This window comes from Schistocerca piceifrons, chromosome X, assembly GCF_021461385.2.
Source record: "Schistocerca piceifrons isolate TAMUIC-IGC-003096 chromosome X, iqSchPice1.1, whole genome shotgun sequence".
Lineage (NCBI taxonomy): Eukaryota > Metazoa > Arthropoda > Insecta > Orthoptera > Acrididae > Schistocerca > Schistocerca piceifrons.
In genome coordinates, this window is record NC_060149.1 from 763,853,200 (window position 1) to 763,867,456 (window position 14,257).

General features: G+C 41.3%; 1 protein-coding gene across 1 annotated transcript in view; it reads left to right on the forward strand.

Annotated features, from left to right (window-relative positions):
• Positions 1-14,257, forward strand: part of LOC124722698 (hormone receptor 4-like) — a 138,114-nt gene that overhangs the window by 75,164 nt on the left and 48,693 nt on the right. The window contains exons 7-8 of the mRNA XM_047247836.1: positions 12,238-12,386; positions 13,013-13,074. Coding sequence (XP_047103792.1) covers positions 12,238-12,386; positions 13,013-13,074 — 211 coding nt within the window. The remainder of the gene's footprint in view (positions 1-12,237; positions 12,387-13,012; positions 13,075-14,257) is intronic.

Below are 14,257 nucleotides of genomic sequence, written 5' to 3' on the forward strand. Positions count from 1 at the left end.
TCTGCTTAGTGTATTCATCTCTTGGTCTCCCTCTACGATTTTTACCCTCCACGCTGCCCTCCAATACTAAATTGGTGATCCCTCGATGTCTCAGAACATGTCCTACCAACCGATCCCTTCTTCTAGTCAAGTTGTGCCACAAGCTCCTCTTCTCCCCAATTCTATTCAATACCTCCTCATTAGTAATGTGATCTACCCATCTAATCTTCAGCATTCTTCTGTAGCACCACATTTCGAAAGCTTCTATTCTCTTCTTGTCTAAACTATTTATCGTCCACGTTTCACTTCCATACATGGCTACTCTCCATACAAATACTTTCAGAAACGACTTCCTGACACCTAAAATCTATACTCGATGTTAACAAATTCTTCTTCTTCAGAAACGTTTTCCTTGCCATTGCCAGTCTACATTTTATATCCTCTCTACTTCGACCATCATCATTTTTTTTTCTCTCCAAATAGCAAAACTCATTTACTACTTTTAAGCGTCTCGTTTCCTAATTTAATTCGCGCAGCATCATCTGATTTAATTTGACTGCAGTCCATTATCCTCGTTTTGCTTTTGTTGATGTTCATCTTATATCCTCCATTCAAGACACTGTCCATACCGCTCAACTGCTCTTCCAAGTCCTTTGCTGTCTCTGACAGAATTACAATGTCATCGGCGAACCTCAAAGTTTTTATTCCTTCTCCACGGATTTTAATGCCTACTCCGAATTTTTCTTTTGTTTCCTTTACTGCTTGCTCAATATACAAATTGAATAACATCGGGGAGAGGCTACAACCCTGTCTCACTCCATTCCCAACCACTGCTTCCCTTTCATGCCCCTCGACTCTTGTAACTGCCATCTGCTTTCTGTACAAATTGTAAATAGCTTTTCGCTCCCTGTATTTTACCCCTGCCACCTTTAGAATTTGAAAGAGAGTAGTCCAGTCAACATTGTCAATAGCTTTCTCTAAGTCTACAAATGCTAGAAACGTAGGTTTGCCTTTCCTTAATCTTTCTTCTAAGACAAGTCGTAGGGTTAGTATTGCCTCACGTGTTCCAACATTTCTACGGAATCCAAACTGATCTTCCTCGAGGTCGGCTTCTATCAGTTTTTCCATTCGTCTGTAAAGAATTCGCGTTAGTATTTTGCAGCTGTGACTTATTAAACTGATAGTTCGGTAATTTTCACATCTGTTAACACCTGCTTTCTTTGGGATTGGAATTATTATATTCTTCTTGAAGTCTGAGGGTATTTCGCCTGTCTCATACCTCTTGCTCACCAAATGGTAGAGTTTTGTAATGACGGGCTCTCCCAAGGCCGTCAGTAGTTCTAATGGAATGTTGTCTACTCCCGGGGCCTTGTTTCGACTCAGGTCTTTCAGTGCTCTGTCAAACTCTTCACCCAGTATCATTTCTCGCATTTCATCTTGATCTACATCCTCTTCCATTTCCATAATATTGTCCTCAAGAACATCGCCCCTGTATGGACCCTCTATATACTCCTTCCACCTTTCTGCTTTCCCTTCTTTGCTTAGAACTGGGTTTAAATCCGAGCTCTTGATAGTCATGCAAGTGGTTCTCTTTTCTCCAAAGGTCTCTTTAATTTTCCTGTAGGCAGTATCTATCTTACCCCTAGTGAGATAAGCCTCTACATCCTTAACATTTGTTCTCTAGCCACCCCTGCTTAGCCATTTTGCACTTCCTGTCGATCTTTGTCAAAAATCTTTGTCAAAGATATTTGATGGTGTAATAGGGAACTTTGTTAAATGTCGTCCAATATTTGATCAAATCTAGGGCCTCTCTGTAGATTTGATCAAAGAAGTCGCTTGTCTTCTGTTCACTGCAATGTGACATGTTACCACGTGGAGCGCTAGCATCGCTGCAGCGTTCTGTCGTCTGTAGTGTTTTTATAAACATTGGCGGTAAATACAATTGGTGTCCGCCGACAACTACAAAATTAATAGAGATTTATGAAGCTGCTGAGGCGCTTTACAACGTGAGGCACCCTGAATACAAAAATAGATTAAGAAGATTGTTGACCTGACCTGACCTGACCTAACTAACATAACATAACCCTCTCCTGTAGCAAGGAATCGGAGTGTTACAGTGAGCCTGTCTTCTGCAGATGTAGCAGTTCTTAAGTGAATATTGTGCTTTGTGATATGAGGATACACTTCACTGAGCACATACAGAAATGTATGCTCATCCATTCTTAAGTAATTGTTGTACGTCTTGACGTCCTCCACTATAAGCTCACGCAACAAGTTTTGTTGAATGCTTTTATCATGTCGTGGTAAAACCCACGGCTTCACTCTGGTACGTTTCCTTTTTTCCCCTGCTTCTCTTCCGCATGCGCACACAGTGCAGTTGTGGTACATGCAACTGCTGTGGTTAATAACAAGTTCTTGTTGTCAGCCATCTTGAACTTTGACGAAAAATATGATGACAGTGTAATACCCCTTCTAGCGCTACGTCAAAGATCTATGTCAAATATATTTGACGGAATATTTGATCACATCTTTGATCAAATCTTTGACAAAGAAATTTGATAGTGTAATACCGGCCTAATATTGTTTCCCGCTTCTCGACCCCAGCCTCGGTACGGTACACTTCTTAAATGGACACGGAACTTATACCACTCACTTAAGTCGCATTAGTCGGGGACAGATATGTGCACGTGCGGCGATAAAGGCTCCCCAGAACACACCGTCTTCTCTGTGGGCAATACGCAAACAGTAGACATACGATGCACTTACACTACAAATAAACACATATACACAGCAATAAGAGGAATCGGTCCCTGCAGTTTGTCGGTTTTATTAATGTTCACCCTGTATATGGCTTCTCGGACAACAGTACACTTTCGGTGTAGATGTAATGAGAAGGTCTATCTGTCCCAATATGCTAGTGTCACGCCTGCCATTGCTGTAAGTAAAACAAATGTATTTCCAGTAGCTATAAAATAGGGGAAACAAAGTTTTGAGCAACATTTTTTGCAACACACTAAGAAAAAAATATGATATTCACTGAAGTTGGAAAGGAGTGTGACTGCTAAAGCGTTTGATTAATGTTATAGTCAGATGCGCAATCGAACTAGTAGGTGGATATTAGTGATAAATTTTGTGATTGCATCATTCCAAGGTAATCAAACCGATCAGTATTTTGAAGTTTCTTCAGCTTGTGACAAACAAGCGTAATCTTGGAACAAACAGCCGACAGTGCGCATTCGCTTTCATTCCCTTTATGTAATAAGATACGAATGTCAACGGGACATTTGGTTACCAAATAAGCGTTAAAAATTGCAAAGAAGTGAGTGCTGTCCACACACAGCAATGACATGCATTAGACGCATGAACTACAGTGCGCTTAAGGCACAACTTGATTAATTTTCAGGTGGCTTTGTACAAGTTGCACGTGTACATGCGTGTGTAACCTGAATCCTCACTGTATCTCTACAACACCTTTGAAGCTGTTGTACTTGGCCCAACGATAAAATATGTGAAATATGAACGCAACAAAATCCTGCCAAGTACAGCAAATTATGTTTTATGGAATGGGGAGTGTTATTCTAAAGAATAAGTGACACTGGATGTTGTACAGCAAGCTGAAGAAACAGACTTTTCATAATTACAGGCTTACAATTTGACAGTGTGCGTACAACTCTGGAAATGGCGACAACACCGATGTACAGAGGGCGATGCCGTGACGACAAAACAATCTGTCAAGGATGGCGAAGAAGTATTAAAGAAATAAAATATGGAACCTCAGTCGAGAAACCCCTCAGTTAACTGTCGTCAGCCATAGTGTTTACTGTCACCTCAAACAACCAATTGGTAAGTAGGCAACACTTCTGCGTAGTACTTCAGAAAGTACGTTCCACGTGTAAGTACATTGCGCAAAAAGACCGGCGCATTGTCAGAAGAGGGCAAATGTTCCGAATTTCCTGCACACATAGTTCTGCTGCGGTACGGATGAACAGATGCATTACACGGTCAGAGTGAAATTCCACACAACTGTAAATGTACTCCAAAGTTGAACACAGGGCGGTACTATTCTCGATGGCAAAATGTCTAAATTACACAAAGTGTCGCCGTGAAATTCTGACGGTATATCGACCAAATGCAATGTGACGTTCAGCCGTAGTGCAGAGGTGCCAACAATTTTACAAAGATCGCCTAGACGTGGTTGATGCTGATCGGGAAGTCCAGATTTGGCACCATGTCATTTCAATCTTTATGGCAAGTTGAAAGAATACATGGGGAAAGAGCTGTTCTAACGACTAGGACGTCCCCATAGCTGTTCTCGAATGAATCCGTAACCAAGGAGCGGATTTCTACTGTCGGGGAACTGAACGATTGGTACAATGCTCCGACTGCTGTTTACAGAGACTTGGTGGCTACGGTAAAAAATAGTGTTTATGTATGTGTGTCACTATGAGGTCCAGTGCAGCTTTCAATAAAAGTTACTTGGTCTGCCATGATAATGTGTAACTTACTTTTTGAAGTCCCCCTGCAACAAATAAGGGTTGATTGGAAGTATACTCTCCAGAGACGGACGAGAGGAATCGTGTTAATACATACATCCAAAAAAAAAAAAGGTTTCCATCATCTCGGTTCCGAGAGTTCCTTAACCTAATAGAGATCAACATAAACATCATTTCCGCCCTTTTCATTGCTCATGAAAACCACACATTGCATGTTACACCACCATACAGCGAGACCTTCAGAGGTAGTGATCCAGATTACTGTACACACCGGTACCTCTAATACCCAGTAGCAAGCCCTCCTGCACTGATCCATGCCTGTATTCATCGTGGCATACTATCCTGTATTCGTCGTGGCATACTATCCACAAGTTCATCAAGGCACTGTTGGTCCAGATTGTCCCACTCCTCAGTGGCGATTCGGCGTAGATTCCTCAGAGTGGTTGGTGGGTCACGTCGTCCATAAACAGCCCTTTTCAATCCATCCCAAGCATGTTCGATAGGGTTCATGTCTGGCCACTCTAGTCGAGCGATTACGTTATCCTGAAGGAAGTCATTCACAAGATGTGCACGATGGAGGCGCGAATTGTCGTTCATGAAGACGAATGCCTCGCCAATGTGGTTGGACTATTGGTCGGAGGATGGCATTCACGTATAATACAGCCATTACAGCGCCTTCCATGAAAACCAGTGGCGTACGTCGGCCACACATATTGCCACCCCAAACCATCAGGGAACCTCCACCTTGCTGCACCTGCTGGACAGTGTGTCTGAGGCGTTCAGCCTGACCGGTTGCCTCCAGAAAAGTCTCCGACGATTGTCTGGTTGAAGGTATATGCGACATTCATCGGTGAAGAGAACGTGATGCCAATCCTGAGCGGTCCATTCGGCATGTTAATGTTGTTGAGCCCATCTGTGCCGCGCTCCATGGTATCGTGGTTGCAAAGATGGACCTCGCCATCTTTTGTATATTGCAGTATATTACTTTTTCGCTGTCACCTCCGTGATCGAAGCCACTGGAGTACACTAATGACGAGGAGGAGGAGGTCGATTCGAAGGGTATCAGGTGCCCATCACGGCCGTGAAAGAAATCTTCATCGGCAGTATTTATTTAGCGGGTGATGAGGTACCAAAAATTCTAAACCTTTCTGCAGTATCTCACTGAGGACATGCGACATCGTCAACGGTGCGCTGTTATTCGAATGAGGCATTAAACTTGGCGACTCCGTTCCTACTGTTTGAGGGTAGTAGACTACGTACTGGCACCGTCTTCCACTCCATCTCTGCTTTGGATTCCATGTTCATCAATAACAACGCAAACACAACACTAAACAGTGCAAAGTCGCACACAGTCGTCCACATGGTACAAATACATAATTTATAATTTGTTAACATGCAGGCAGCGAGAAAAATCCAGCTCCATAAGGGCATTGTCTACGAAGCATTTATCAGTACGACATCTGAATGACAAAGCCAGCCAGAATCGTGCTACGGTAGGTTACTGAACACATCTCAAATATCATTAACCACTTGCTCAGCATTCACAAACCACCTCCTCATAATACAGAATGCCGTATTCTGTGCGTTGACATCTGGAGCATGTACTACTACCCGCGCTCAACTACGTTTACAAACCACTGAACTAACAGTTATTTTCTTCTCAGCGGTGGGTCAATATGCTGTACAATGGGCAGTTAAAATCTTAAAATCGAGACTATTCTCGTGTTTATTCTGTTGTATAAGTATAATGAACATTACAAGTTCCCTGACACCGAATCTTCAAGGCGAATAACTTGACAATATTAACTGCTCCCGGCAGGCCATCGCCCTCTATGTCACATATATTTCAGACCAGCAAATTGTTAATATGACTTCTTTTCCTGAAAGAGCTTTAAATACTCAAAATAGTCGGAAACATAGGCGTAAGACACAGAAAGAAAAACACAGTAACATTGAGTTTAGAAAACAACAAAATACCTTGTAAAACCAATGAAGATACGAAACATGGAGGGAGATACGTGAGCGCAATAGTGCAGCACATTAAAGTAAATTAGCCATTTCTCGGCATAAACTTCCAGATGCTTGTAAATACCATAGTATCAGTAACATGACGGTAGGAAATGGACAGATAATGTGCATCTCTGAAGGACATGCGCAAAGTAGTTTCCGAAGATGTGCAAAACACAAATAACTTTAACGATGATATTTACTGTAACTTCCACTATTTTCTATACACACGGTCTAGTCACATTAATGAGACGATATGTCAAAAGCATGAACTACAGTGCGAACGTGCAGGAAGGAGTGTCAGTGTAGTTCTGGAAGGTACCGGCAGGAATGTGAAGCCATTCCGACTCCAGCACTTAGTTTCTCGGCTGAGGTTCCGTGGCGCGAATAGCCCAATCGAGGTGGCTCCACAGATTCTCGATTGGGTTTAAATCCGGTGAGTTTGGCGGTCAGGGGAGTACAGTACCCTCAAACTGGTGCTCTTCAAACCACGCACGTACACTGAGAGCTATGTGATATGTTGCATTGTTCTGCTGGTAGATGCCATCGTGCTGAGGAAAAAAAACCAACTGCATGTAGGGGTGGACATGTTTCCCAAGGATAGGTGCATACTTGTGTTGATCCACTGTGCCTTTCAGAATGACGAAATCACTCAGTGGATGCCACGAAAACATTCTCCACACCGTAATGCTCGCTCCTCCGGCTTGTACCCTTCCGACAGTTGTTGCAGAGATTGTGCTTCCAGACGTTTCACGCCTTACACGCCAACAACCATCTGTCCAATGGAGCATCAAACTTGATAAATTTGGAAAGGCCACCTGTCATCCCACAGTGGACCTCCAGTTGCGGTATTGTCGTGCAAATTCCAGCCTTCGTCGCCGATCAACGACAGTCAGCACGGGTGATTGAAGCAGGCACCTACTGCGGAGGCACATATGCAACAACGTTCTCTGAACGGTCGCCGAGAAGACACTGTTGGTAGCCCCTTGGTTCATATGGGCGGTTCGTTGCTCAAAAATTGCACGCCTATCCCCCCCGTACCCATCTCTGCAGTCGTCGTTCACTTCAGTGATCTGTCGACGTGTGCCCCAGTTGCCTTGGCACGACTTTTGGGTAGCGCCATTTTGCGCTGCACGGTATACTTTTATCACGGTGGCACTCGAACAGTCTACAAACTTAGGTGTTTCGGAAATGCTTCCATCTTAGGTCCGGAAGCCTGTGGTCATGCCCTTTCGGACTTCAGATAAATTGCTCTGTTTCCGCCGACACGCTTTATACACCTTCCGCCGCTAGTGCTGCGACTGCCGTCTGTGGGCGGTTATTGCACGTTGACGCCGAACATAGGCGGTGGTCATTATGTGACTGGACTGTGTGACTGCCTCTATTCATCATAGTATGGGACAAGCTGATGTATACAATGGTTGCAAAATTTCACACGCTGTATTGATAACCAGCTGGCATCACTTTATTGCACTCAACAATCGCTCGGGTAGCGCAAGTGGTGTCCTCCGTCAACTGCGATGTTCATCTCCTTTACTCTTCATCGTGAACAATCTCGCATCCAGAATGGAACGTTCGTAACCACCTTCGAACCATTAATCTACTCGTTAGTTCCTCCCTATAATCGTTGTCATTTTACGGTTAATGTTTGGCGCTGTCATGTATCGTAATACGTACTCAAAGGACAAATCAACAACTCACGGTCCGAATTGCACATGTGACGGCCCTTGATCTCAATTAATTTTTTAAACACCTGTCGATCTTCATATTTGGCTCGCAATTAACAGCAATTTATGTACATTCCTTCTCTCAATAAGCCCTTTACGTGGCATGTGCGCAAAATCAAAACTGCTACGCAGTGTTGTTCGGAAAATACCAGCGGCATCCACTTTCCGTATGACACAAGGTAAACGTGGAGACCCGTGTGTTATACGCCCTGGAGCGCTGCAAAAGTTTCCTGAAATTCTAATTAAGTCAACGAGAAGAACGTTTGCGACACATCCACTTTGTTTAATCTGTGTGTCATCTTTGGGAGACTGAGTACATAGAAGAATCTGTATGATTTGCCACCTTTTTCTGTGTTCTTGAAAGTGCTTCCAACAGTTGTTCAGTGGTATTAAATGAGCAACTACGAAACACACTGTTTCTACAAAGAACAGCTGTATGCAAAATTTAGAATTCCAGCTTTCGATGAAAACTGAAAAATCAAAATAATGAAGCTTCAAACGCTGCATATACGTTGTCATGTCTTCCGAATTTTGCTACGGTGCTTGGTGGAAAATGACTGATGTTACTGCTTATGGAATTTGATGTGTCTGCATTATTTTTCATTTGGGCTGTAAAGGTTCCTGGAAACGCTGGTGAACAGCAGTCGTCTGACACATTTGCGTGCTCATTTTTTCCTGGCATACATCTCTTGGGTATTACAGACGCAGTTACTAGGGTCTATAATCGTAGGGATTGTGAAAAGTGCTCTTTGCGTACAAGACTGGGATTTATTCTCGTGATGTGCTGATTCACTGGTAAAACAGGGAATAAACGGTTTCAGCCCTCATCATGTAGAAAACGACCCTAAGAAAGTACTCGAGACATTTCCCATGCCATGTGCTCCTACGGCACACACGTCGGAGCCCATTATCTCAGCTGAGTGTGCACCGTGAAGCGGGAGATTTGAAAATGATCTGATCCTCAAAATCATTTTACACTCTAGCTTGTAACAGGAATATTAAATAACATTGTATATTAGGCCATCTGGAGAATAAACAGTAGGTGCTGTGCAACAAAGAAGGCTTCCATATTTTGTGCCCTTGAGGGATACATAATAATTTAACGCCGATCATTGTAACCCAGCATTTCGAGTACCACAGAATGTCATCACATGGGCTTATTACAATCTCCATAATGATGAAACATGTACGTTCTTCCTTCTCTTTAATGAGCTTTTGGGATCATTTCCTTCCCTGTACTCAAGTGACACCAATACTAAAGGAATGAAATTAGGAGTAATACGCTGAATTACAGACCCGTATAGCTAACATCAATTTGCAGTAGCATTCTGGATCATTTACTGTGCCCAGACATTATGAATTTCCCCGAAGGAAACAATTTATTAACAAACAGCCAACACGGATTCAGAAGATGTCGTTCTTGTGAAGCACAACTAGCTCTTTATTCTCACGGAGGAACGAGTGCTATTGACAGGGGATGTCAAATTGATTCCATATTTTTAGACTTCCAGGAGGCTTTTGACATCGTCCCCCCCCCCCCCTCCCCAAGCGACTTCTAATCAAATTACCTGCCTATTGAGTGCCGTCTTAGTTGTACGACTGGTCAGAAAGGTCCTATCAGAAAAGTCACAGTTCGTAATAACTGACGGAAAGTCATCGAGTAAAACAGAAATATTATCTGGCGTTTCCCAAGGAAGTGTTACAGGCTCTCTGCTGTGTTTCACCTGCATAAACGATTTAGGAGACAAGCTGAGCAGTCAAATTAGATGCGCCTGCCCTTTACAGTGTTGTAAGGTCATACGATGATCAAAACCAAATGCAAGATAATTTAGACTAGGGATCTGTATGCTGCAAAAAGTGGCAATTGACTCTAAAAGATAAAAAGTGTAAAGTCATCCACACGAGCCCTAAAAAATATCGGTTACACGATAAAACACTCAAATCTAAAGGCTGTCAATTCAACTAAATACTTAGGGAATACAGTTACAAATAAATTGAATTGGAATGACCGCATAGATAATGTTGTGGGGAAAGCAAACACTGTGATTTATTGACAGAACACAGAAAATGCAACGGGTCTACTTAAGAGCCTGCTTACACTACTGTTGTCGGACCTCTTCTGGAATACTGCTGTGCGGTGTGGAATCCGTCCTATTGACGCAGGACATCGCTAAAAGCTCAAAGCAGGGCCGTTCGTTTTGTATTATCGCAAAATACGGGAGAATGTGCCGCGTATATGATACACGAATTGGGGTGGCAATCATTAAAACAAAGGTGTTTTTCGTTGCCTAGGGTCTTCTCATGAAATTTCAGTGGCCTACTTTCCCCTCAGAGTGTGAAAATATTTCGCTGGCGCCCACGCAGTGAGAAATGCTCATCATAAAAATAAGAGAAATCAGAGCTCGAACAGAAAGATTTGTGTTAGTTTTTCCCGCGCGCTGTTCGAGAGTGGAACGGTGGAAAACTAGCTTGCTGGTGATTCGAAGAACCCTCTGCCAGGCACTTAATTGTGAACTGCAGGGTAATCGTGTATATGTAAGATGTGTACGATTTGAGTCATGTTCCCAGTCTTTCCTAAATGTCACTTGTCTTGCGTGCTGGAAGGAAGAGCGAAAAGGCGCCATAATAGAGCATTCGCTAGCTTACGATAGAGTACCGACACAGATTACGGCACCAGCATATATTCCATCTAGGTATTTTAACATGACTTCCACGGCGGAGCCTAACGCCTGACGCCATCACTATGCGTGCAACAAACAACGTGTTACAGGCATGCAACTGGGCACTTTACTTTGCTGCCACTATGTGGACTGTCACTGTTATCAGATGGTTTGGTGGTGGTTTGTCTCATACGACTTAACATATATCACGGAATTTGTATACTGCCTCCTCCTGTGTTATACGAGCAAAATAAGTTGACAATCGGCTCGGTAGCTAATGGGAGTGACTGTATACGGGAAATGCCTTTACGGAGGCTCCCATCAGCTGCAGCAGCTAGTGTCAACTTAGTTTGCGCCTGTAGTACCTATGATTTCTGGGTTCTAAAACTGCAGTTTATGAAAAAGTAGGACTTGAATTTATGGGCAGTCGTTGAAAGTGCAGTACAGTGCATTATAGTGGCTAAACATCCATTCCTCACTCTCGCAGAATGACTTCAATACTAGGATTCAGAATCCCATCAGTGTCAAAGTCATCAGTTATAGAAACTCTCTTAGAACTTGACACTGTTTTATCATCTGCAAAAACTTTTTTCACCTCTTTTTGATTACCACATTACACCTTGCAGGGGTCATTTTACACTATAGCAGAGTTCTTGAACCACAGTTTACAGTATATATTCCCAGATCCTTATTTGTGATCTTGTCTATTTATTATTGTAAATATATTCATTTTTCCGTAATAGATTTTCTGTAATATTCATTTCTGTGGTAATATTTATTTATCTGCAAAACTTATTTTTCTGTAAGAGAACCTAAGTTGTGGTGGTGGTTGTTGGGATGTTTAAGGGGGACTAAACAGCGAAGGTCATCAGTCCCCCACCTAAGTTGTAGATACTTTAATATTAAACTGATTGGTACTATTTACACATTATTAGATATCACTACAGTCTGTAACTATGTAAAAAAAATCTTGTAAAAATAACAAGTTCCATATCTTGTGATATTTTCACAAGATAAATCATCAGAACATGAAATAAGTAAACCATCAGGTGTGTGTGTGTGTGTGTGTGTGTGTGTGTGTGTGTGTGTGTGTGTCTCCAGTACTTTTACTTCAGAGGATAGAAACTATTTCTACAATTAAACATACTATTTCAGGAATTATATTTCTTATATGGTATTTTGCACTCCATTCCAAAATTAATTCCTCTTTCACCATACAACTAAAACATTTAGATTTTGTTTCAAACACTTGCTGTTCATAAGACTGTGATAATTTCTGTACTGTCTTTTATTGCCAACTCGCCTATTATTTAAATTCGTACATTAACTCAGAAAACTTTACTTATTTCTTCTTTTTTTTTATATATATAGGTGCAAAGGCTTCTTCAAGCGCACAGTTCAAAATCGTCGAGTGTATACATGTGTTGCTGATGGAAACTGTGAGATCACGAAGGCACAAAGAAACCGCTGTCAGTACTGTCGCTTCAAGAAATGCATTGAGCAGGGTATGGTGTTGCAAGGTTGGTCTCCCAAAAAGTTTTATTTCAGCAACTGCATCCAATACCTCATTCCTACAAGATAAAACCATAATTCTTCAATGAATTAATTTCATTCTACAAAAATGTAAGAAAAGAAATCCATTTTGAGAAAAACAGAACCAATAGTTATTACATGCATAGGGGTGATCTTTTCAGTTAAAGGTAGTACACAATTATATAAGACAATCAACTACACTGGTATTATTAAAAATTGTGCATACATCCAAAACCATCAATTTTGTTAAAATTAACTGCAATTGTGTCAGGATATCTGGTAAGCTATGATCATACATGTAAGCTCTTGGTGAAAACTCTGTCATCACAAGGGAATGGCTGAGTCTGTTTCTTCAGCATTCAGTGTGACTGATGCTTACATTTTGAAAGCAACTAACTTCATCTCCAACACCTTTGTGGGAACTGAAATCTGGATTACGGTACTTACTTCTAAGTCTTACCAATTTTTAACACATACCAACACTTCCATTTCCATGTTCATATCAAATTTGGTTTTTGGCACTCACCTTGTAATTCTGTCAAAATATCTTTTTTATGAAAGAATTAAATGTAGTTAACTCCAAGCTGACTGATGCTCTTTTGTTCTCCGTTAGCTGTTCGAGAGGACCGGATGCCAGGAGGTCGCAATTCTGGAGCGGTGTATAACTTGTATAAGGTATAGGTAGAAAGAGCCTCATTTAAACTGATATCCAGCTATAGAATTAAACTATGTAGCTCAAAAGCCACTAAAACATTACTTTAAAATATGTACTTTAGAAACATTATTGTAGCCACAGTGAATTACTCTGTATGACATGCTATTTTCGGTCATAGATATATAAACAACTGTTAATTGCATCACCACCGCCATCTTCATTGTATGTATAAAATGCTAATTTTCCACTGCAGAGGATTACTGTAGCAGATTCAAATGGGTTATGTTTAAATGTGCTGCCTTATGTAAATGTGACAAAGGTTTTCTTGTAAATAAGTAGATAGAAATACATCAATTTTATGATCCTAATAAATTTTTTTCATATTTCTTGCTTGGAATGGCCTTAACTATATACTCTTCATTTACCTAAAATACTGGGAGTGCATGTCATGTACACATTTACAGCATCTCATCTTCTGTATGAAATAAACTTGATTGATTAGTTTTAGACACTGTATATAAATAACAGACACATTCTATCTACATGGGTTTGGGTAAACTATTAAGTTATATGTAACACTACTGCCCACTCCTTGGTTCATAACAGCTGATTATTATACTGTACATCTATATTTTGTATTCTATTCTTAAACTGCATTTTCTGAATACCCTTCAGCCGTAACTGGCAATGTGTTTCTATCACTTGTTGATCCAATTCAGTCATGTAAATCTGAACCGGATTTCAGCAAAACATCACATTTGCTTACCTTAAACTTTGTTCCAATCCTTTTCACAGTATCTTATGATTGTCATTAGACTGATTTTTACATGTTCCTACAGCGGATATCTACACGGAGCAATTCTGGCACACATGCCATTCTCTGTAGACATACATAGTATGTAGCTACTAATTGGGAGCAACAATAGTAAAAGTTGTACAGGCAATCTAAGTAATATAAATCAGCTACATGGCTAAGACTTTTTCTTTTCAGAACATAGTAGTATGCCGTATGTATGCTCTTAATGGAAGGGAAGGTTCGAAAAGCTGCATAGTTGATAGTATTAACTGCACCTTGTCTCTGACATTTATGTTACTTCACCATTCATATTCACTGATGAAGGTACACAGCAATTGGGGCACTGTACTCGCATTTGGAGAAATGGAGTTAAAAATCAATGTATGGTCATTAAGATTCAGGTTTCC